At 45.9% G+C, this 25,948-nt stretch overlaps 1 protein-coding gene across 2 annotated transcripts in view; it reads right to left on the minus strand.

Moving 5' to 3' along the window:
* OSBPL1A (oxysterol binding protein like 1A) overlaps positions 1-23,959 on the minus strand; it is a 94,688-nt gene extending 70,729 nt beyond the window's left edge. The window contains exons 1-6 of one of the 2 annotated variants that reach the window (XM_072152055.1): positions 23,828-23,959; positions 16,454-16,576; positions 14,143-14,228; positions 9,169-9,243; positions 6,655-6,766; positions 4,593-4,678 (exon numbers count right to left, since the gene is read on the minus strand). In XM_072152055.1, coding sequence (XP_072008156.1) covers positions 4,593-4,678; positions 6,655-6,766; positions 9,169-9,243; positions 14,143-14,228; positions 16,454-16,576; positions 23,828-23,834 — 489 coding nt within the window. In that variant the 5' untranslated portion in view covers positions 23,835-23,959. Of the gene's footprint in view, positions 1-4,592; positions 4,679-6,654; positions 6,767-9,168; positions 9,244-14,142; positions 14,229-16,453; positions 16,577-23,827 lie in introns of those variants that run through there. The other variant, XM_072152056.1, reaches the window with a different exon arrangement.
* Positions 23,960-25,948: the final 1,989 nt, after the last annotated feature.

Raw genomic sequence — 25,948 nt, forward strand, 5'->3', positions numbered from 1 at the left:
GCCAAATTACCTGTATTGTTTGCCATCATATTTGGCCATTGGATGCATTCGGATACCCACTGATTATGTGTACGTAGAGAGGGTGATTTTGCCGTTTTCATATATTTGTACTTCTTTATGTGGAGTATACCTGAAGTTTATATTTACATTTATTTATGTGGAGTACAATTGGTGTATTCACCGAATTAATGGTGAGAATAATTCTCCTTTTCATTGTTTAATAAATTTTATTTCTTAAAATATATATATATTTTCGGGTTTACTTGCCATGTGACCTTTTCCTGCCCACGGACAATCACTGTTTGGGGGAGTGTCTACACTATATACGTATGCGGAATGACGTATGTTAGTTAGAGATTATGACTAAGATGTGCTAGCGTTGAAACGCGTTGATATGTGTTTATTATTCTTGTGATGCCCCCCCCAGCTGAAATAAAGACAAGCCTTTGTTGTACAGTACCAGTGTGGTTCACTACGAGTGTCGCTGACTCTTCCAGTGTTGCTATTTGTGGTCGTGGAGTCGAGGACCTGGCGGCGTGCACCACCCAATGGATTTACTGTTGGAGGCCATTCAAGGTGATTGGGTGAGCGAACCAGATGCTTTTATTCTTTTAAGCGGTATAGACTGCTCCATTACACTTGATAGAACACCTATAACCTCCGTCCAGTAAGATTGTAGTATGGGACATTCCGAAATCATACACAAGAATGTTGCTGGAGTAGATCTACATCTGCGGCATCCAGCATGAGGTGCAGACCCCATTTTATGCAGCCCAACTGGAGTTAGATAAAACTGATGCTTAATAAATACAGTAGTTGAATCAATTTATTATTTGCAGCTGGCGAAATGCATATACTGCTATACCCAAGCGAGGAGGAGGATGCTGAATATGTCGAGTCCCATAAAGACTTCCACTCCTCAAACGCATGACAGGGAGTCGCAAGATTCTTTCACTCTGAACAGTTGTCGGTAAAATCAAAAACAACAGGTTCTAAACTGATCACTGAAAAAAAATAAAGTGTGAAAAAGCTGATTGAAAAGAATGGTTCAGTAAGGCATCAGTGAAAAATCACTGAAGCCAGGCAGAGTAAACCAATCTAAGTGTCCATAAGCCAAAATGGGTTCAGGGAAAAACCACAGAAGTGAAAAACGCCAATGTGAAACCACCCTAAGACTGGAGCAGGTAAGGGAGACTAGATAATTATCGATCTGGGCGTCAGATAAGGTTGTTGGAAAGGGAGCAGGGGGGAGTCTTCCCCGTTTCCATGGTAATTGGGGCACCCCTCCTCCCTAAACAATCACAGATACTCACATCTGTATCCATGGTTGGTGCATTGGAGGTGGGTTGTGTTTGCCACAATATATAGATTGCTGCTCAAAATGATAAAGGGAACACTCAAATAACACATCCTAGATCTGAATGATTGAAATAGTCTCAAATACTTTGTGCTGAGAGCAAAATCATAAAATAAAATAATATATATATATATATTTTATATATATATATTTTAAGAAATCAAATTTATTAAACAATGAAAACCTGTATTTGGAGTCACCCACAAAATTAAAGTGGAAAAACACACTACAGGCCAACCTTGATCTAACAAGTCAAAATGAGGCTCAGTATTGTGTGTGGCCTCCAGGTGACTTTATGATGTCCCTACAACGCCTCGGCCTTCTCCTGATGACGTTGAGGATGGGCTCCTAAGGGATCTCCTCCCCAACCTGGACTAAAGCATTCCCCAACTCCTGGACAGTCTGTGGTGCAACGTGACATTGGTGGATGAGTGAGACATGGGGGGTCATTTACTAAGGGCCTGAATTGCTTTTTTTCGTCGGGTTTCCCGAATATTACCGATTTGCGCCGTTTTTCCCTGAATTGCCCCGGGATTTTGTTGCACACAATCGGATTGTGGCGCCGGCTTGCAATCAACGGAAATGGGGGGCGTGGCTGTCGGAAAACCCGACGGATTCGGAAAAAACGCAATTTTTTTTTTTTTAAATGAGTCGCTTGACATGCGCTTACCTGCACCCAAGATTGGACGGTGAACTCCAGCGGACTTCAGCGCAGCAGCGACACCTGGTGGACATCGGGTGCACTACCTTAGTGAATCGCCGGAAGACCCGAATCCTCGACGGAGAAAGTGCCGCTGGATCGCGACAGGACCGGGTAAGTAAATGTGCCCCATGATGCTCCATATGTGCTCAATCAGATTCAGGTCTGGGGAACAAGCGGGCCTGTCCATAGCTTAAATGCCTTCATCTTGTAGGATGAGGTGTAGCATTGTCCTGCAACCCAGGACCAACCACACCAGCATATGGTCTCACCAGGGGTCTCTAGTCTCATACCTAAGACCTCTCGGTACCTAATGGCAGTCAGGCTACCTCTGCCAGACACATGCACATTTGTGGCTGGAGGTAATTTTGCAGGGTTCAGGCAGGGTTCTTTCTGTTCCTCCTTGCGCAAAGGTATAAGTAGCGGTCCTGCTGCTGGGGTGTTGCCCTCCTATGGCCCCACTTCACATCTCCTGGCGTATACCGGAGATGATTTTTCCCAACTGTTCGGTGCAAAGAAACAACAGAGAGGTTCCAGTAGAAAAGAAGAGGGCGCCCTGCACTGATCTTGACCCAAACAGTTGAGGCACGGGCCGGTTAATCAATAACCTAAGCCTGTATACAGAGGCAAATTATCACAGGGTTAGTCCACGACACAGATGTCTTAACAAGCCTGAGGACTAATGCTCTAACCATCAACCTTCTAAAAGAAAACTAGGTGGTGGTGAGCAATCATACAATCAGGGATACTTCATCAGTGTACATATCATAACGTAGACCTTAGTAAAAGACTTGATCCAACGACATTTTGCATGTGTCCCACAAAGAAAGAGGAGATTATTCAAAGATCCGCTTGAGGGCAGCACAGCCCCGGCAATCTCATATAAAAAGGTTGTTGGGTAGCGGGAAAGGATCTGGTTCCAACAGACACATTTAGACTATTTCTATAACAAAAGTTATAGTAACTATTACCGCAATATAAATAGTTAGACTAACAAAACTCATCAGAAATATACTCAGCTGAGCAAAAAGCAGAGAATAAACTATTCCAAACTTGTAGTAGGCACAAATGGTAGTCAATGTTTGCCAGCAGTGGAGTAACTAGGTGAGGCAGGGCCCCATAGCAGACTTCTGAATGGGCCCCCCCCCTAACCCCTCAGAAAAATATACCATATTTGTATATTCACACAATTATACGCTTACACATATCTTTCCCAGTATCTGCTGACCACATTGGAAAGTGTGGGGGGGAGGGGAGACGTGGGAAGGTACATGGCAGGAATTAGAGAGGAGAGATCCCTAGTACCGTCATTCTGGTATCCACTCCCTTTTCAACAACATTTCTTATCGGAGTTCCCAATTCATGTTGTGTCCTCTGGAAGACGTGCAGCATTATATACATATAATTCTGTAGAATATGCAGTATATGTGTGTGTATAAATAATATATATTTATTTTATGGTGGACATTCTCTATTCTTTAGTGTAACAGGTTAGATACCGTGCCCATTCTTCTTTCCCCCCATGACAGGACGGGCCCCAGAGCAACTGCTATGGCTGTACTGTGCTACTGCTGTAGTGACGCCCCTGCTTGCCATCTTCTAGTACCCAGGTTAGTAACGTGGAGGTCTTGCACAACTATTCATCCAGGCACCTGCATCCTGGGGGTTGTCAAAGAATAGGGTCCTGTCGTCTTGGTCCATTCGGTGACGTGCAGGGTACGCCATCTAATACATCATTTGCATATTTCCCTCAGTCGCTTCTTAACTCCAGTAAAAGAGGCCCTTGTTATCTGTAGGGCTGCAGAAAAGTCTGGAAAGAGTGATAGGGTAGCATTATATGTAAAAGCTCCAGGTCTCCTGGAAACTTGTAATATGGCAACTCTATCACTGCTGCATAGGAGACACACAAGAAATGGAAGTGTATGTGCACCCGGTGTTCTAGCTAGTGCCCTTTTAATAGCATACGCAGATGTAAAAACTGTCTCTGGAAGGGTATCCCGGAACCATTTTTCAATAAACAGTCCCAATCTTTTAGGGTCTGCATATCATGGCGCAGTAGGCCAACATCAATCTTGATTTCTTCTGTTTTGGTAGTATGAGAGGTAGTCGAGGATTGAAAGAGGTAACTGAACAGCTGCTGGCAGCTATACAATGTGGGTTCCAAAGACTCATGTGCAGCAACAGGGACTGGCCCGGGCAGAAAGGAGATCCAGCGGAGACTAAGAAGCCAGCGCCATCTTGGGGATTTTGTCTTGTGAACTCCAGGAGCTTCACTGCAGCTGCAGAGCCCTTAACTCTTGCTCATCTTCAATCCCAAACTATAGGAGGTTTGCCTGGGACCGTGATCCAAACATGATAACGGTATTATGTCGAATACCTGCTGTGAAGACTGAGGGGATACGGAGCTGGCTACTGGTGGCCACACACTCTGCTCGATAGTTACGCCCCCCATAAAGATTAATTAACCTTAAAAAGATATTATTAAACTATTATACAGACAAAAAGTGAGAAACAAAGTTTTAGTAGGAAGCTCACCAGTTCTGATAATTTTGCAAGATTTCCTTCTCTGGCGGCTCCTAGAAGCAACTCTTCCAGTTTTCTTTCCTGTGTTCGTTGTGCAGCTTTTACACAATAGAGCAAAATAAATACACAGTTAGTAACAACATTTGCTTCCAAGACCACAAGCTATTTCCATGTGCAGTTTTAGACAATTTTACACGCTGTACCCGTTTTTCAGAAACAGCTCTCATCAGGAAAAAAAACAATATACAGTTGGTACCCAACTTAAGGACACCCGGTTTACAGACAACCCCTAGTTACATACGGACCTCTGCCCACTGTGACCTCTGGGGAACCTCTGACTCGTATACTTCTCCATAAAGAAAAAAAATACATACTCCCCTTCTGGCTTTTCGTGATGCTTGGAGCGGCTCCCGTACACTCCCCACGGCTTCTCTTCGTTCTCCTCTCTGCTGTATTAGCCGTTAGAGATTCGGCCATGTGCTCTGCTGGCGGTGTTGCCTCCGATTATGCCATAGTCGGCAGAGTGCATGGCTGCGTCTCTACCGGCTAATACAGCAAATGAAAGAATGAACAGGAGCTGCGGGGGCGGGACCATCGGGGACCACTGGTAGGCACGTATGCAAGTTTATTTTTTTTATGTGCTGTGGGCTGGCTATATACTACAGGGGGGTGGCTGTATACTAAACGTGACTAGCTGGCTATATACTGGTAGGCTGTGATCAATGTATTTCCCACCCTCTGTTTATACTCAAGTCAATACGTGTTCCCAGTTTTTGGTGGTAAAATTAGGGGCCTCAGCTTATACTTAAATATATACGGTACTTTACTTTAGTCCCAGCCAGGCTGCACTGAGAAGCTGTAAAGTGTCTATAACTAAGTTGTATTGATAATCCTTGGTTCCATGACAGCAAAAAAAAAAAAAAAAATGTAATAAATTCATTAAAATATACTAGTTCCCACTTACATACAAATTATATTTAAGAACAAAACCTATCTTTTACATAACCCGGGGACTGCATGTTTTGAACAAGGATTAAAGCAAACCTGTCTATATGGTCCCGAATAAGAGCAAGGTATAATAGGATGTGATGAAGATTCATTTAACTAAAAAAAATTATGAAACACCAGAATATACGTACAATCCAGCACAGATTAGATATTCTTCAATCAACTGAGTGAAGTTATGGAAAACTAGAAGTGTATAGGAATCACTTGTATCAATATAGAGGTCAGGGTCGGACTAGAGGACCTGGGGCCCACCCATGGAATAGTTAGATGCTGGGGGCTCACCTATTGCTACATGGTAAATGCACATTTTTAGGCCTCACTGAACAGATGCATTTGCATTGCCTTTTTAAATGAGTTTCGCATGATCCGTTTGATGTGCATCATTAATGAGGATTAAAAAAAGGATTAAAAACACAGTTGTATTTTGATTAGGGTTTTCCCCATTGTGATTGAAATGTGTTTTAATGCCCAATGCAAACACATAGGGAGCGCTGAATAAGGCCGTGCTCACAAGCTGTAACTGAATTGCGTTTGGAAACACATTACAAGTGCTTTCAGAATATCTCCTTCCCTGAACATATTGAAAGACATCTGTGTTCAGTGAAAAAAAGTTATGCCGGATGTGCTTGTAATGAGTTTCAAAGCACAATTCAGTTGCATATTGTGTACATAGTCCAACCGCTCATCCCTTCTCCCTCGTTACCGCATCCCCAATCTTTGCTATCCAACATTAAAATATAAACACTACGGGGCACATTTACTAAGGGGCGTGCGGCAGTTTTCTGTCCGACTTTGCACGTTCTTTCTAATGCAAACTGCTTGCACAGGTATATCTGCGGCACAATTGTGGCACACGCTGCACTATTCTTCATGCAACACAAATTACTGCGCTGAAAGGGGCGTTCCGGTGCTCAGTTCGACCGTGAACCACATTTAACATGCAAAGTCTACATTTAGGAGCTGCCATCTGGATTTGGGATTATGTACCAAGATAAAACATTAAGCCAGGAGGGGAGATCCTAGTTTGACTCTTCTCCGCCCATGTGGCTCCTTACATGAACATTACCTTCCAGCATGGCTTTAATCTCTTTGTCCTGTGCCACCACAGCCGCCGTTTGACCTTCTCCATTTATCACAGTGGTGTCTGCATTGGACTCCAGCAATAACATCACCAGTTCCTGAAATAAAGTAGTAAAATGTATACTGCATTTCACATCATAGTCCAACCCAAAACCCTTCATTGACCTATTTTCACATGAACATTGCTTCTCATTTCCATTTTATACGCCGTTCTTATTACATCTTAGCAAGCTAAGGTGGCGAGTGATTTTCACATACGTGTACGAGTAGATCAAATGGAGATTTGGCCACTGTCTTATTAGTAAAGTTTATGGTTACCGTATTTTTCTGACTATAAGGCGCACAAAAAATCCTTTGATTTTCTCAGAAATCAAAGGTGCGCCTTATAGTCCAGTGCGCCTTATATATGAACCGTACTTAGAGGCAACAGCTGCCTTGAACTGTGCACAGGTCTTCCACCTGCTGGTCATTCATCCTTATAATCAGGTGCGCCTTATAGTCCAGTGCGCCTTATATATGAACCTAGACATTTTAGCAGGCATTTATTGATGGTGCGCCTTATACTCCGGTGCGCCTTATAGTCCGAAAAATACTGTTTTAAATTGTTCCTATATTCATGTTAATTTCAATCCACTAGTGATGTTTTAAGATCATTTTAACCCCCTATTTTAAAATTTTACTCAGTTTTATTACGGTTTTAGCTCCTATAACTCAGTGATGGTCAGTGTAAAATTCCAGGGTGGGGACTCTCTAAGCAGACACTTCATGATCCCTGTAGTGCTGTATGATGCAGTGTGCTGACAATGTGGCTACATTATCAGGGTAGAGGTTTATATACACTTTCTATGTGTAACACTAAGTTCAGAAGCTATTAGAAAGGGGAGAGAGATGAGATCCATAAGATTGGTAGAACACACAATAATACTCACAACTCTGCTAACTCACCCAGAACACACACATCCTTGCTACATACCTCCTCCTACCCAGGATAAAGATCAGTGCTGCATCAGACAGAAGAACAATTTGCCTGCCAACCCTAAACTCAGTATTTTTGTTAATAAAATTACACATTTTCTAATATACTGTTATTATTCCAAGGTCATTTAAGTAACTTGTCTTGTATTCATAGGAATACCCTTTTAATGCTGGCAAAAAAACCTCTTTTAAAAACCCTACATGCTGTTGCTTCTGAGTAACAGTAAATTTCCACCCCAACAAAAACAGAAAACAGAATTAGAAATAAAGCAAATTCAATAAATGTGCATAAAACAAGTCATATAATAGCCAAAATGGTAATCTCATGTAAACTAGACTGTGTATCCTGAAACCAAAACAGTGCATTTCTCAGGTATATGAAATAAAGAATACCACTATAACAAGCCATTAGAAGACTTTTTGCAGGTGGTTTACTCTGCAGATTTTAACCATAGTATGCAGTTGTCCAAGTTGCTGAGTGAAAACAACTAGCTTCACTGATAACATATCAGAATGTGCTATATTTACTTATACTGTGGATTTTGGCAAATGTTTGTTGTTAAAGAGGTTTACTCATGAAAAAGTGCTCAAAATTAAATCCCCTAGTGATGTTTACACAAAGATAATTTTTAACCCCTTTACTTTACAATTTTTTTTCAGTTTTATTGCTCTTTTAGCTCCTATCACTCAACGATGGTTATTGTAAAAATTCAGAGTGTGTGGGTGGGGACTCTAAGCAGGCACCTCAAGATTCCTCTGTGCTGACATTGTGCTTCGGATTATCAGGGTACAGGATTTAGATATACTTTTATTTAGCTTCTAAACATTCTACTAGCATTTGACACATAGAAAAAGAGAGATTACAGATCATAAGACATAATGACAGAGTCTACTCACCTATAACACACACAGTCAGCTCTGCTAAACAGAACTTATTTTATCTGTAGCTTGTAGAGTAAACTCTGCACACTGTTGCCTGCCAGCACAAAATGTCTGTCTGAGCTGGTCTTGTAATGCTGGGGATGGGGGGAGGCAAAGAGCGCTGCAGTGTGCAGAGGAGAGAAGCTATTCATGAGCTATCTGACCATAGTCAAAAGATTTACAGTAGTATCTAGAGACAACTGAAATTGTGTACACTAGGACTAATAGAGACAGGTTGGAATTATATCTGTGAAATGCTGTATTTTTGTTAACAACAGTGAATTAGAGAATGTGTTATTTTGTTATCATGAGTACATGTAAGAAACATGTTTTTTTAGGAATACTCCTTTAAGTTAAAACCACAGAGCCAGTAGAATAGTGGTCACCTTTTTTCAGTACTGCATGATTTTCAGTATTGCAGCTTGCTGTAGAACAGCAGCACCTATAATACAATGTTTGTTTGCATAAAATATTCTAATTTCCTATCTGTTTGCTGTGGTCAAACCATGCTGATGATCTATAGAAGCATAGACTAAGGAAAAATCAGAATTCTTCACTAGCCTTCCTTAATAATTTGAGGTACATAAACAAGCATGCTTTTCACCTTACGTCCAGTAAAGGAAGCTCGATGTAAAGGAGTGTCCCCCATGTCGTTCAGAACATTGATGTCAGCTCCTGCCTGTAAAGAACGAGAGTATTAGACAAATGTTATTTGGTTTGGGAGACCTGTATAAGACCTTCCTTTATTTGATAATAACTAGAGATGAGCGAACATGCTCGTCCGAGCTTGATGCTCGTTCGAGCATTAAGGTACTCGAGACGGCTCGTTGCTCGGACGAGTATTTCCCCTGCTCGAGATCGAGCATTTAATTAAAAAAACACAGTGAAGAACAATGAAGAATAGAATAAAAACAGTGAACACAGGATCATTTAAGTGAAAAACACAGTAAAGAACACAGTGAAGAATAGATTACAGATGTTCGGCACATCTGCTTACTTGTCGGAAGATACGCGCGGAACGGTGCGAACAAAATAGTATGTGAAGAACAATATATATGTGTGAAGAACACATTGCAGAACACGGTGAGCAGGACAGAGACAACGAGGAGCAGCACAGAGACACCGGGGAGCAGCACAGAGACACCGGGGAGCAGCACGAAGACATGGGGCAGCAGCACGGAGACATCAGGCAGCGGCACGGAGTGGCACGGAGACATCAGGCAGCGGCACGGAGACATCGGGGCACGGAGACAGCGGGGCACGGAGACAGCGGGGCACAGAGACAGCGGGGCACAGAGACAGCGGGGCACAGAGACAGCGGGGCACAGAGACAGCGGGGCACAGAGACAGCGGGGCACGGAGACAGCGGGGCACAGAGACAGCGGGGCACGGAGACAGCGGGGCACGGAGACAGCGGGGCACAGAGACAGCGGGGCACAGAGACAGCGGGGCACGGAGACAGCGGGGCACGGAGACAGCGGGGCACAGAGACAGCGGGGCACGGAGACAGCGGGGCACGGAGACAGCGGGGCACGGAGACAGCGGGGCACGGAGACAGCGGGGCACGGAGACAGCGGGGCACGGAGACAGCGGGGCACGGAGACAGCGGGGCACGGAGACAGCGGGGCACGGAGACAGCGGGGCACGGAGACAGCGGGGCACGGAGACAGCGGGGCACGGAGACAGCGGGGCACGGAGACAGCGGGGCACGGAGACAGCGGGGCACGGAGACAGCGGGGCACGGAGACAGCGGGGCACGGAGACAGCGGGGCACGGAGACAGCGGGGCACGGAGACAGCGGGGCACGGAGACAGCGGGGCACGGAGACAGCGGGGCACGGAGACAGCGGGGCACGGAGACAGCGGGGCACGGAGACAGCGGGGCACGGAGACAGCGGGGCACGGAGACAGCGGGGCACGGAGACAGCGGGGCACGGAGACAGCGGGGCACGGAGACAGCGGGGCACGGAGACAGCGGGGCACGGAGACAGCGGGGCACGGAGACAGCGGGGCACGGAGACAGCGGGGCACGGAGACAGCGGGGCACGGAGACAGCGGGGCACGGAGACAGCGGGGCACGGAGACAGCGGGGCACGGAGACAGCGGGGCACGGAGACAGCGGGGCACGGAGACAGCGGGGCACGGAGACAGCGGGGCACGGAGACAGCGGGGCACGGAGACAGCGGGGCACGGAGACAGCGGGGCACGGAGACAGCGGGGCACGGAGACAGCGGGGCACGGAGACAGCGGGGCACGGAGACAGCGGGGCACGGAGACAGCGGGGCACGGAGACAGCGGGGCACGGAGACAGCGGGGCACGGAGACAGCGGGGCACGGAGACAGCGGGGCACGGAGACAGCGGGGCACGGAGACAGCGGGGCACGGAGACAGCGGGGCACGGAGACAGCGGGGCACGGAGACAGCGGGGCACGGAGACAGCGGGGCACGGAGACAGCGGGGCACGGAGACAGCGGGGCACGGAGACAGCGGGGCACGGAGACAGCGGGGCACGGAGACAGCGGGGCACGGAGACAGCGGGGCACGGAGACAGCGGGGCACGGAGACAGCGGGGCACGGAGACAGCGGGGCACGGAGACAGCGGGGCACGGAGACAGCGGGGCACGGAGACAGCGGGGCACGGAGACAGCGGGGCACGGAGACAGCGGGGCACGGAGACAGCGGGGCACGGAGACAGCGGGGCACGGAGACAGCGGGGCACGGAGACAGCGGGGCACGGAGACAGCGGGGCACGGAGACAGCGGGGCACGGAGACAGCGGGGCACGGAGACAGCGGGGCACGGAGACAGCGGGGCACGGAGACAGCGGGGCACGGAGACAGCGGGGCACGGAGACAGCGGGGCACGGAGACAGCGGGGCACGGAGACAGCGGGGCACGGAGACAGCGGGGCACGGAGACAGCGGGGCACGGAGACAGCGGGGCACGGAGACAGCGGGGCACGGAGACAGCGGGGCACGGAGACAGCGGGGCACGGAGACAGCGGGGCACGGAGACAGCGGGGCACGGAGACAGCGGGGCACGGAGACAGCGGGGCACGGAGACAGCGGGGCACGGAGACAGCGGGGCACGGAGACAGCGGGGCACGGAGACAGCGGGGCACGGAGACAGCGGGGCACGGAGACAGCGGGGCACGGAGACAGCGGGGCACGGAGACAGCGGGGCACGGAGACAGCGGGGCACGGAGACAGCGGGGCACGGAGACAGCGGGGCACGGAGACAGCGGGGCACGGAGACAGCGGGGCACGGAGACAGCGGGGCACGGAGACAGCGGGGCACGGAGACAGCGGGGCACGGAGACAGCGGGGCACGGAGACAGCGGGGCACGGAGACAGCGGGGCACGGAGACAGCGGGGCACGGAGACAGCGGGGCACGGAGACAGCGGGGCACGGAGACAGCGGGGCACGGAGACAGCGGGGCACGGAGACAGCGGGGCACGGAGACAGCGGGGCACGGAGACAGCGGGGCACGGAGACAGCGGGGCACGGAGACAGCGGGGCACGGAGACAGCGGGGCACGGAGACAGCGGGGCACGGAGACAGCGGGGCACGGAGACAGCGGGGCACGGAGACAGCGGGGCACGGAGACAGCGGGGCACGGAGACAGCGGGGCACGGAGACAGCGGGGCACGGAGACAGCGGGGCACGGAGACAGCGGGGCACGGAGACAGCGGGGCACGGAGACAGCGGGGCACGGAGACAGCGGGGCACGGAGACAGCGGGGCACGGAGACAGCGGGGCACGGAGACAGCGGGGCACGGAGACAGCGGGGCACGGAGACAGCGGGGCACGGAGACAGCGGGGCACGGAGACAGCGGGGCACGGAGACAGCGGGGCACGGAGACAGCGGGGCACGGAGACAGCGGGGCACGGAGACAGCGGGGCACGGAGACAGCGGGGCACGGAGACAGCGGGGCACGGAGACAGCGGGGCACGGAGACAGCGGGGCACGGAGACAGCGGGGCACGGAGACAGCGGGGCACGGAGACAGCGGGGCACGGAGACAGCGGGGCACGGAGACAGCGGGGCACGGAGACAGCGGGGCACGGAGACAGCGGGGCACGGAGACAGCGGGGCACAGAGACAGCGGGGCACGGAGACAGCGGGGCACAGAGACAGCGGGGCACAGAGACAGCGGGGCACAGAGACAGCGGGGCACAGAGACAGCGGGGCACAGAGACAGCGGGGCACAGAGACAGCGGGGCACAGAGACAGCGGGGCACAGAGACAGCGGGGCACGGAGACAGCGGGGCACAGAGACAGCGGGGCACAGAGACAGCGGGGCACGGAGACAGCGGGGCACGGAGACAGCGGGGCACGGAGACAGCGGGGCACGGAGACAGCGGGGCACGGAGACAGCGGGGCACGGAGTCGGGAGATAATATACGCGCGGAACAGTGAAGAATAGATTGCAGATGTTTGCATACATCTGCTAACTTATCAGAAGACATTCTTTTTCAATTAAATAACACATTTTATTCCCGAACCATGGTCCCTTTGAAAAATGCTCGAGTCTCCCATTGACTTCAATGGGGCTCGTTATTCGAGACGAGCACTCGAGCATCTGGAAAAGTTCGTCTCGAATAACGAGCACTCGAGCATTTTAGTGCTCGCTCATCTCTAATAATAACCAATTGCATACCTAAGTCAAGTTGTGGGTGCTCTAGGGAGGGCATCCTACTTCCATTCATAAAGAAAAATACAGTATAAACCGAGTTTTTCAGCACAAAAAAAACTCACTCGGCTTATACTCAAGTCAAGGTAAAAAAAAAAAAAAAAAAACTCATTTTCCAGGTCTGCAGGTCTTCTCTTGTTCCGTCTTTGTGCTGGGAAAACTGGGGGCTGGCTATATACTTCAGGGGGCATACACTTTTTTGCCGCAAAAAAAATTTAATGTTGCATATGAAATTATTGGTGTGCCAGGATCTATTTTTCTCTTCCAAATGGGCTTCAGCAGCTGAACCAACATGATCAGCTGATGGTTAGGACCCCTTGGATGATCGTTGAGCTCATTGAAGACTTTGTAACATTTAACACACAAAATCTCAACTTTCACCAAAAAAATAAAAATTTTGATAGGACACACAGGCTTTTATAAAATGTGACAGACTATATGAAAATATACAAAGGGAACCTGTCATCAGGAGCCCCTTTTCTGGCTCCTCCAAGTCCCCATAGAGAATAGTGTGCACATAGCCAAAGTTTTTTTTTTTTTTTAGTAAAACTTTTTCCAGATAAAAAAAAAAGGATGAGTTAGATCAAAGTTTACCTTTCTGTATGTAGAGTAGTTTTCCTAGTCCCATGGCAGTTGCCAGTGAGGAGTTGGGCAGCCATGCATGACGTACTTAGGGGGAAGCAATGGGGGGCGGGGGAGATATAGGAGACATGAGAGGTTTTTATAAATTTGAAATCTATGCATGACGGAGTGGTTTACCAAGGGTCAGGGGTGGAACCACTCCTCACTGGCCACTCTCATGGGTCTAGGGATACATCTCTGCATACAGAAAGGTAAAAATGTGATCCAACTTTTTCGTAAAAACACAGTTTTACTATAAAAACTTACCTGCAATAAATCTTCTACCACTTCCCTGTGTCCAAAATAACATGCAAGATGAAGAGGTGTCCATCCCAAGTTAGACTTGCTTTTCCCTAAAAAGAACATATCTCTGTAAATTATATACAGGGGATCCTCTCTGTCAGCCAGCAAAATTGGAAATACAGCCATGGGAAATAATGCAAGTTGTAAGACAGGATCAAATATGTATTGGCTTATTCACACACATGTATGGGGGACGTATATACGGCCGATGGATATACGGCTGATATACGTCCCCCATACACTCCTATGGGCTCATGGCCCTGTACGGGAGCGGTACGGTGCTGCACACGTGTGGCACCGTACCGCTCCGTAGCACGGGAAAAGATAGGACATATCCTATCTTTTCCCATATTACGGCGCCGTATCTCCCTATAGAGAGGGGCGGGGGTGAGCAGCGCTCTTCCCCTGCTCCTCTCCGCAGCGCCGATGTATGCATACATTGTGTGAATGTAGCCTTACTCAGTATGCAATCTGTGATTTTTACAAATAGTATATTGTCCCTTTTTTTAATGCTTTTTTCACATGCCCATTTTTGTCCAAGTGTTGCAAACCAGGCATTTTTTTTCCTTTTTATAATTGTATTTTTATTAAAGTTTTTCAGTAACAAAAATAATTATCAGAAATATCGTTGGCATTAAAGTTTTCCAATACAATACTCACACACGAGTTAGGCATTAAATCAGGGAATACCAAATATCAATTACAGGTGACACACATACCTGTGGCGGATGAAGTTCAGTGGTTTAGCCAAACAGAATGTCATAGATTGGGTATTAAATGCCATATAGTCGTTATTCATTCAAAATAAACCAAAAGGGGTAAAGGAGAATGGAAATACACACTTGGAGACTGCACAGACATCACATGGAAACAAACAAGGCTCATCCATCCAGAAGTAGTCCCCCTGTGCCCAAGTTTTGTCAAACAGTGGGATTCGGTTGTTTAAGGAAGCAATCAGAGATTCCATAATCCGAATCTCCCGTACACTTTTGAGGAGGTCTAATGGGAAGGGAGGGGCTTGACTTTCCAATATTTTTAAAATTAGGCACCTTGCAGCCGTGAGAATGTGTAGGCCCATTCTAGTAGCCATCTTGGTCATGGGTTGAGGGGGAACATTCAGCAATAGAATAAGGGAGAGAGTTGGATATCTATCGCTATAACTGCATGAAGAAGGGCCCGTACCTCCTGTAAGACTATTCGTGGGCTCGTCCATAAGATATGCTGAAGGCAGCCTCCTATTGAGTCACATCGCCAGCATATATGCGGCGTGTCAGGAAATAGCTTGTGCAGCAAGGACGGGGTGTGATACCATTGTAACATCAGCTAGTACTTGTTTTCTTTATGCGTGGTGCATAAAGAGTACTTAGCTGCCCTCCGCCAAATCAATTGCCATGTTTCTTGCGTTATTGGTTCTCCCACTTGTCCATGTATGGATGTGAGAAAGGTTTGCAAACCAGGCATAAAAAAAACAAAAAAAAAAACAAAAACCCACAAATGAACAAGAACAATTGACAAAGGGACATAATGAAAACAAATGTGGAAACAACACTGAAACAAAACAGACCAACTAAAAAGGGTCAGTATGCTGTACTGTAAAATCACTGATTGAATACCAAGTAATACATTGGATGTGTGGATAAGACTTTAAACTAAGGAGAGGGACATTCCAGAACTAAGCTTTTTATGTGAAGGGAAAATATAAAGCTTACACTAGCTAAAATAAACTGAGCCACCGTGCAAAAGAGATTATGTACTAAAAGGTAGATTTAGACAGTAGAATCTTTATTTGTACAGGCGGTCCCCTACTTAAGGACACCCGACTTACAGACAACCCATAGTTACAGACGGACCCCTCTGCCCACTGTGACCTCTGGTGAAGCTCTCTGGATGCTTTACTATAGTCCCAGACTGCAATGATCAGCTGTAAGATGTCTGTAATGAAGCTTTATTGATAATTCTTGGTCCAATTACACCAAAAATTTTGAAACTCCAATTGTCACTGGGGCAAAAGAAAAAAAATTGTCTAGAACTTCCATTATAAAATATACAGTTTCGACTTACATACAAATTCAACTTAAGAACAAACCTCCAGACCCTATCTTGTATGTAACCCGGGGACTGCCTGTACTACAAAAAGGGATAAAGACTGAAAATCTAGAAAACCAAAAAAAAAAAAAAAGCCCACAACTACATAAGTGGTACCCCATTTCTGGGTATTCAGTCCACCATAGTCTTCCTTCCTTTGGCTTAAAACATTTTTAATTATTTTGTTAACCTCTACAGTCTATATTTATCGTCATCTGTCCACTTTTGTGGGATTCCAGAAGTGTTCGGACTCCATCCAGGTTTCCATTCCGGGCATTGTGGAGAAGTTGTTCTTCAGGTTCACTGTTCATGTCTGAGTAGAAATATGTAGAAGTTAGAAGAAAGCACTGAATATAAGTCGAAATTTACTTACAATTTACATTGATCAGTCTTATTAAAAGGACACTCGTCATCAGGTCTCTGTCACTATTTCTGTCACTACTACCTGTTGGAGCAGCTCACAAGGATCCGTCCCAGCCATTATCTAGTCAATTCCTACATTAATCATTGTAAAATCATCTTTTCTTTATTATGTAAATGAGGCTGGTCACATGGTCAGAGGCAGTGATGTCACCCCTGTTACCCCTCCCCTCTCCCTGCTCATGTCTGTGTGTAATGTATAGTAAAGCATTGCTAGTGTCTGTGCTTTATCTGATGACATGCTCTCCCTTCTAATACACATGTGAGAGACACAGACATCAGCTACACATGGACCTGACATGTTCTGCTATAACATGGTTGCCTGGAGCGGTTGTATCTCTCCTATACACACACAGGCTGCAGGGGGCGCCAGCACCAGGAAACACATGGAGGAGCCATTACACCATTATATCTCATACCATTATCCATTATGCAGGCTGTCAGTCAATCATTGGGGGTGTGGCTGTGCCTCCCACTCATTAATAAGCTGGACTGCTGAATATGATAATGACTCATTGGACATCTCACAGGTCATTTGTATACAGCTTTAGGACCTCATTGCTTAAGTTTACAGGCATGTAAAGGGACAAAGAAGGGGTAGAGGCCATGCTTTGTAATGGCAGTTTATGAAAATATATTTAGTTAAGGGGGTTAATTTACCTGACGGGTTCTCCAAGACTTTCTGCAAGAAACTGTCTAGGAATGTGAGCCCATACAGCCAACTTGTAGCATCAGTTCCTGACATTGCAGATGAAATTACATGTCTTCCCATTCACCCTAGTCTACAAAACATTGATACACAGCAGGAGACAAAATGTATTTTCCCTATTACATAAGAAAATCCTAAACAACAACCTCATACCATTATGACCAGCAGCCCTGCTCCCTCCCAGCCCTGATCTAACTCACAGTTTGTTTCTTTTACACTTTTCAGCATCCAAAAGAAGGTGGCAACGTTATAATGAAAAGGTGTAGAGAATACAGAAAAATGTATCAATGCTAATATAATACTAAATATATTTCAATATTTCAAGAGTAAAATAGAAAACAACTTTAAAAAGGAAACCAGTCACCATACACTCACCGGCCACTTTATTAGGTACACCTGTCCAAGTGCTCGTTAACACTTAATTTCTAATCAGCCAATCACATGGCAGCAACTTAGGCATGTAGACATGGTCAAGACAATCTCCTGCAGTTCAAACCGAGCATCAGTATGGGGAAGAAAGGTGATTTGAGTGCCTTTGAACGTGGCATGGTTGTTGGTGCCAGAAGGGCTGGTCTGAGTATTTCAGAAACTGCTGATCTACTGGGATTTTCACGCACAACCATCTCTAGGGTTTACAGAGAATGGTCCGAAAAAGAAAAAACATCCAGTGAGCAGCAGTTTTGTGGGCGGAAATGCCTTGTTGATGCCAGAGGTCAGAGGAGAATGGGCAGACTGGTTCGAGCTGATAGAAAGGCAACAGTGACTCAAATCGCCACCAGTTACAAACAAGGTAGGCAGAAGAGCGTCTCTGAACGCACAGTACGACGGACTTTGAGGCAGATGGGCTACAGCAGCAAAAGACCACACCGGGTGCTACTCCTTTCAGCTAAGAACAGGAAACTGAGGCTACAATTTGCACAAGCTCATCGAAATTGGACAGTAGAAGATTGGAAAAATGCTGCCTGGTCTGATGAGTCTCGATATCAACGGTTCAGGCTGTTGGTGATGGTGGTGTCATGGTGTGGGGAATATTTTCTTGGCACTATTTGGGCCCCTTGGTACCAATTGAGCATCGTTGCAATGCCACAGCCTACCTGAGTATTGTTGCTGACCATGTCCATCCCTTTATGACCACAATGTACCCAACATCTGATGGCTACTTTCAGCAGGATAATGAGCCATGTCATAAAGCTGGAATCATCTCAGACTGGTTTCTTGAACATGACAATGAGTTCACTGTACTCAAATGGCCTCCACAGTCACCAGATCTCAATCCAATAGAGCATCTTTGGGATGTGGTGGAACGGGAGATTCGCATCATGGATGTGCAGCCGACAAATCTGCGGCAACTGTCTGATGCCATCATGTCAATATGGGCCAAAATCTCTGAGGAATGCTTCCAGCACCTTGTTGAATCTATGCCACAAAGAATTGAGGCAGTTCTGAAGGCAAAAGGGGGTCCAACCCGTTACTAGCATGGTGTACCTAATAAAGTGGCCGGTGAGTGTATATACTAGAGTAAAAGCCGACCCGAGTATAAGCCAAGGTCCCCAATTTTAACACAGAAAAGTGGGAAAACCTATTGACAGAGGGTGGGTAATGCATTAGTCACAGAATCCCCCCCCCCCCCCAGTATATAGCCTGCCAGCCCCTGCCCCCCGCGGTATATAGCCTGACAGTGTTTGGTCCAGTACTTTTGTTAAAAATTTACTTTGATATTTTAATGAAGTGTAAGTGCTCTGTGGGCTTCAGCAGAGGTCCTGGGGCTCCGACTATCACATGCTCCCTTTTGGCACTTCTTTCTTACCTCCCTGCTCTCTTGGCGCTCCCCCCCCCCCCTTCCCCCCTAAATCTCGCTTCAACAGTATGTGCTGCCTGCACTAGATTTCAGGAAGCATTTGACCCTTGAAGCATTTGCACTTCATTTAAATATAAAAAAAGTTTATTTTTACTGAAAGTAGTGGTGCAAATCATATTCAACATAGGGCTGTATTCATCCTGCTTGGACCTACCCAGCAGCATCACAGTGGTAGCTTTCCTTTAGGCCCCTTTCACACCAACTTATGCTTTTTTCAGTCATGTATTTCAGTGCCGTATATACATGACGTTTTTAACTCCATGTCCACATATGCATCCATATAAAATATGTTGGATTGGTATATGATTTTACTAGCTTGCCCAACCTCAAAACCCTGGATACTACAAGTATGTACAGCAGCACACGCTGCACAAATGTCTGAAGAAAAGAGGACACGCTCTATACGTTTTGTTTTTTAATGGCTTGCTCATGGTACGGTGGACAATACAGCCATGTGAATGGATGGCTGTATTGCCCTGTATGAAAACTGTACAGTATGGGTAGCACACAGCCGTTTTGAAACGTTCATGTGAAAGGGGCCTTAATGTAATATTATGGAGGTCTTGTACAAGGCATGCAATACTTTTAAAGGGTTTTCCCACCCCAACCTATAGGGTTACCACAAACTCCGCTCCCATTGTCTGTGCGTGTTAGGAAATGATGGAAAGTGAAACCAGGAAGTGCCTGATTTATGTCCTACAACATCTGACAAGACTTCTGCTGAAACAAGAATAGTACATGGCACGTGGAGGGCATATGACTGAGGTTATTTTATGTGGGTATATTCCTTTTTTTTATTTTGGCTTTACAATTGGATCATTTATGTGAATCGCCCCCAAACGATAAATCAGTCAGCCCTGTAATACGGTCTGGAGAGATTTACCCATAAAGAAACCCAAGCAAATGTTTACATCTTCCCCAATGTGTATTATAAAGGGGTATTCCCATTTCAGAAAATTAATGTTATTGTTTGTATTATAAAAAGTTATACAACTTTCCAATATACTTTGTATCAATTCCTCATGGTTTTCTAGATCTCTGCTTGCTTTCATTCTATAGAAAGGTTATGCATTTATTTCCAGTGGACAGTAATCTGACCGCAGTCACACAGGTGCACTGCTCGTTATAACACCCACATCTGATTACTCTCTGCAATATAATGACTTGTGATCCTGTGTGACTATGGTCAGATTTCAGTCCACTGGAATTTTTTTTTTTTATAACCTTTTTTATTGGGAAATATAGGCAGGTACATATGACAAATATCATCAACATTCGAGGTATACATTTTACAATGGCATAATATACAGCTTGTTTCACACATCCTTCATGTTGACGTTCTGAAGTCTTTTTCCCTCTTTCACTTTTTCAATTTTCCTCCTATTTGTTCCCCTTTGGAGGTGCCTTATGCACCGTTGCGTGTTAGCTGACAGTTTTGTCTCGTATCATCCAGGTTATATTGCTTCTCTTATGACTAAACAGTTTTCATTTAGTTAACAGTCCACTGGAATTAGACGCATAAGCTTTCTATAGAAGGACGGCAAGCAGAGATCTAGAAAACCATGAGGAATTGATACAGAAAGTATATTGGAAAGTTGTATAGCTTTTTATAATACAAATAACAACATTAATTTGCTGAAATGGGAACACCCCTTTAAGTGGTTTTAATTCTGTCTTTATACATAAGGACTGCAGTGGCAGGCACATGCACTGCCAGCATCATGTCACCACAGGGCTGTATACAAACTGAGTCCGATGGAGGATTGGTGCAGCAGGAGGGAGAGTACGAGCTCTTCATTATTTTTGTACCCTCTGCTACCATTTCTATAAAATTTTCTAAATATGGACAAACCCTTTATCAGGATGCCAAAATAGTTTAAAGCTTTGGCAGACTTAATCTCATCTATTGCACAAAAATACACCCCAAAACTAATTTTTTTAAGGGCTCCAGAAATGGTATTTTGGCTACAAATTTTATCCTCAGCAGGGTTCCAATGAGCCAGTGTCCATTAGCCCTCAATTGGTATGTGATGAAATATGTCTTTTTTTTTATATAAATCCAACATAAAAAATAAAAAAAACTTCTAATAAGAACTGGAAGTATATTGAGATACAGCAGTTACTTCATTACAATATATTAATATGTTGCAGCTTTGATGCAGAAATTTTTGTTCTATTCATCTAGATGGGGGCGCGTTCACACGTTCCGCTAGAGTCGCGTTCATAACGCAATGCTAGTGCACAGGGGGCGGGGCTCGGGTCGATCGCATGTGCATTTCCAAAGAACGCGTGAACGCGCCCTGAGTCTTTCAGGAATCAAAGCACATGTTGTAGAAACAACCCTATGAATTTTTCTGAAAAGGCTTCACACACGTTGGCTGCATTAACATGTTGCACTTGAGTTGTGTATTGAAAAGCAAGTGCAGTGGGAGGAGCTTCTCCAGACGCGGGTGCATTTAGACCTACATGTTTGTGTTCAGGAATGTGTAACACGTGTTTTGTTGGTAAAATAATTCAGGAATAATTTCCCCCTCTACACTTGAATTGTTTCAAAATTCAATTCAAATTGCAATTTATAAACCTGACCTTAGTTTTTTTTTTGGCAGCTGTTTAAAGAGAACCTGTCACTAGTGACCTCCCAACCCACAAACTATACCTCTAAGAAGTCTTTATACATGTTCCATGGATGCCACCATCCATGGAATTAGAGCCACTATTCTTCTATAACATGACTGTATTGACTGCAGCTTCCCAACACAACACCCCCCCCACCACCATAACTGGAACAATAAAGTTTCCTCATTGAAACTGCTAACCTCCTCCTCATAGCTAACCGGGCTGAAGACAATTCCTGAGAGTGGGGTGAGGAGAAGGAGAGAGACAGTGGCTTTGTGTGACTTGGCTCTGCTATACTATTAGCCACACTCAGGAAGGAGGTGGTGAGAGGATGCTGGCTATGTGAAGAGAAGTCACACTTTCTTCACACCCCTCCCTTAGGAATTCTCTTCAGCCAGGATAGCTGACTGTAGCCCCCTGCCTCCATAACCAGAATATAGATCATCAATAGAAAAGTCTTTAAGAATGGTGACTCAAATCCCATGGATTTTATATATGTATAAAAGTTACTATGTGCATGATGCCAGATCAGAAAAAGATTGCAGGAGCTAGTGTCCTACTGCTACTAGGACAATGAAAAAAAAAATTAACTCACATGCTTTGTAATTCCCCCATCCATACCTACACATAGAAAATTAGAATAGTATTTATTCTGTATGACAAAATACTTTATACTAAAGGAAAAATTATCCCCAATTCACAAAAAATTATATTAGATGCAATCAAAAAGCTTTATGAATCCCAAGTGTGTACAAAATAAAAAAAAATTATAGTTTGTAGAAGGCATTGAGAAATGGCTTGGTTATTAACATGGAAAACAGGTACAGAGATAAGGGACAAATGATGGAGAACAAACACGTGCCCATGTGCAGGAGATAAATTAAAGGCAATGCCATTCAGAAACATGATATTTTTTTTAAAGATAAACAGCTGGTGTATTTTTTACTGCAAGTGTGCATTCACACGTTGTGTTCGTTATTGCGTTAGAAAGGCAATTAAATTGTGTTTACACAGTATAAAGTACCAGTATGTTGTTAATGTAAAGGCAACCAGTACATGCATGTGAACGCTGTAGCATTTCAGGGAAAAGTAACTGATCACAAAGTGAGAATGAGAAGAAGAGCCTATTTTTGCCGACAGTTTATACAACATCTAGTGTCACAGTAACCCAACAAGGCTAAGCTACATGGAAATGCTAAATGAATATACACACCAACTAAATTATGCTAAACAATACGTTCAGGGAGCAGTTGTCCAGTTTAAAAGGGGCTGTCCACAACTCCCATTGTTAACCACTGCAAGTGCAATCCCCTAATAGGGTCACCCATATTGTACTTATCTGGTTAAAAGTTCCCCATTTGTCTGAATGACCCATGGGTCTCGTGAACCGCTGTAAGCCACTTTTGGTCACCAATGTCCTGGGGCACTTGCATCACTAACCATCACTCATCACTACAAGCGCACCGGCTCCTTTAACATCATTTCAGTGTCACAGGTTGTAGGTATGTGCCAGGGACACTGGGGCATCCTTGTAGATGGGAAGTCACCAGAAGTGACCCACAGCTCATTCAGAAAGAAGAGGAAAGTTTACCAATGCAAGTACAATATGGATAATCCTAGTAGGGGATTGTACTTATCCTGGTAAACTATGCAAATTGTGGTCAACCCCCTTAACAAATGGAAAAAAAAAAGTGATCTTGTTGATTGCTATGGACAGTTCCTGCCACAGATAAACACGTATCAGATATTATATAAATATTACATAGATACAGATGACAAATGTTATACAAGTATATAGACACAAGATATAACATAGGTAAGTATATAGACACAGTGTCAGGATCTGACATAGTCATCACATGCCTGGCACAGCGCAGGGGCTATCCTGGAGCCTGTGCGGTCATGTGAGACCATGTGGCAGGAGAGCCACCTGCTGCCAGCTACGTACAGCGCGTACTTACCGTCCATATAATCCCGGTGGCCGCCTGCCGGGGCTGCAGACTGGGAGCAGAGCGGAGCTCCTCCCCATACACATGGTTCGTATTATGCACATCCGCCTCCTCCCATACGGCCGCTCAGCCAATGTTACCGGGATAGCGCTGCCTCCAGTAAGCGGGGCAGGGGCAGTTATCGGGCACAGAGTGACTGCTATGAATACATGCATTCAGTGTATAATGTACATTCATGTGTTTTGTCTTTCAAATTCTAATCAAAAAATGTATGAGTAACCCCTTCAGGACCAAGCCGTTTTCATTTCTGGTGTTTCTAGTTTTCACCCTCCTCCCTCGTCCTTAACTCTTAACTTTTTTATTTTTATTTTTCTGTTTAGAGCTATAGGAGAGTTTGTCTTCTGTGTAACAAACTCTACTTTCTAGTGATAGCATTTTATATCCCATGCAGGTTACAGGCAAGTAACTCCAGTTGCAATGAAATCCTAGATAAAAGATGTATATGCACCATTTTTGGGTGGACACAGTTTTTTTCAGCTTTCATTGTGCATTGCAAATTGCTTTATTTCTTGGATTAGTACAATTAGGGGGATGCCCATTATATAGGTTTTCTTATGTTATTATAGATTTTTTTATAAATTGAAACCTTTTGTACAAAAAATGTTTTTCTTTATTTTGCCCTATTTTGATGCTAATAACTTTTTTCATATTCCGACATATGAACCTTTATATGGTGTCAGCTTTTGCAGGACATTATATATATATATACATATATTCTCACTGCTGCAAGCTGATGTCACAAAGAGTGATGGAATGTCCATGAAAAAGCCGGCACTAAGACCCAACCGGAGACGGCTCACTTAACTCTGCACCCCATCCCTTGCATATAGGTAGCCAGCACCCCCTCAGTATATAGGTAGTCAGCAAGATACACCCCCTTAGTATATAGGTAGCAGCACACTGCCCCCCCCCCCCAGTATACAGGTAGCCAGCACACTTCCCCCCAGTATACAGGTAGCGAGCACACTGCCCCCCAGTATACAGGTAGCCAGTACACAGCATTCCCCCCCAGTATACAGGTAGCCAGCACACTGCCCATACAGTATACCGGTAGCCAGCACACTGCATCCCCCAGTATACAGGTAGCCAACACACTGCCCCCCACCCCCAAGTATACAGGTACCAGCACACTGCCCGCATATACAGGTAGTCACCACCCTGCCACCCCCCCCCCCAACCAAGTATACAGGTACCTGCACGCTGCCCCCCCAGTATACAGGTAGTCAGCACACTGCCCCCCACCCAGATCACAGACAGGAGCTTTAATATCGTTGGTAGCCAGAACACTGTAAACTCACACACACACACATACATGATATAGGTAGCTAGCACACTGCCCCAGCACATAAAAAAATGACAAGGAGCTGGCTGCCGACGCTGCTACTGAAGATAGAAGAGGAGCCGTGGAGATCATGGGAATTGTAGTTTCCAGTGGTGGCCATCTTGGTGATAACACTGCCTAATTTAGACAGCCCACATAATTTTTTAAATCATAAAATCAAACTATTTCCATTTTGTGACTAATGACATTAAATTTAAAATCAGAATCGGCTCACTCAACTCTGCACCCCACCCCTCGCAAATAGGTAGCCAGAACACTGCACCCCCTCATTGTATAGGTTGCTGACCCTGGATTGGACTTGACCCTGCATCTCTGCCGCCTTCCCTGACCCTGTGCCTGGACCCGACCAGGAGTCTGTCTGCCGTTAAGGTACCTTGACCTCAGCTGTCACTGCGGGCTAGTCGCACCTGTGGAACCACCTGGTGGTACCCTGCCGCAGCAAGTCCATCCCACTTTGCGGCGGGCTCTGGTGAAGACCAGGTGCCACTTAGACTTGGTCTCAGTTGTCGGATAGTACCATCTCCCACGGTGGTCCAGTGGATCCACACATCCCGAATCCAGACAATAGGGCATGCCGTAATTTCCACAAATTGATGAAAGATGATATTCAGCACATTCGTTCACTGCAGTGAACTAATTGTCAGGGCTGATGTTTTTATAGTGTAGCTGGGATCTTTTAATTTTTTTTGGTAATTATTTAAATGTTCCACCATTAAATAGCTTTTTTGAGC

This window comes from Engystomops pustulosus, chromosome 5, assembly GCF_040894005.1.
Source record: "Engystomops pustulosus chromosome 5, aEngPut4.maternal, whole genome shotgun sequence".
Taxonomy (NCBI): Eukaryota; Metazoa; Chordata; class Amphibia; order Anura; family Leptodactylidae; genus Engystomops; species Engystomops pustulosus.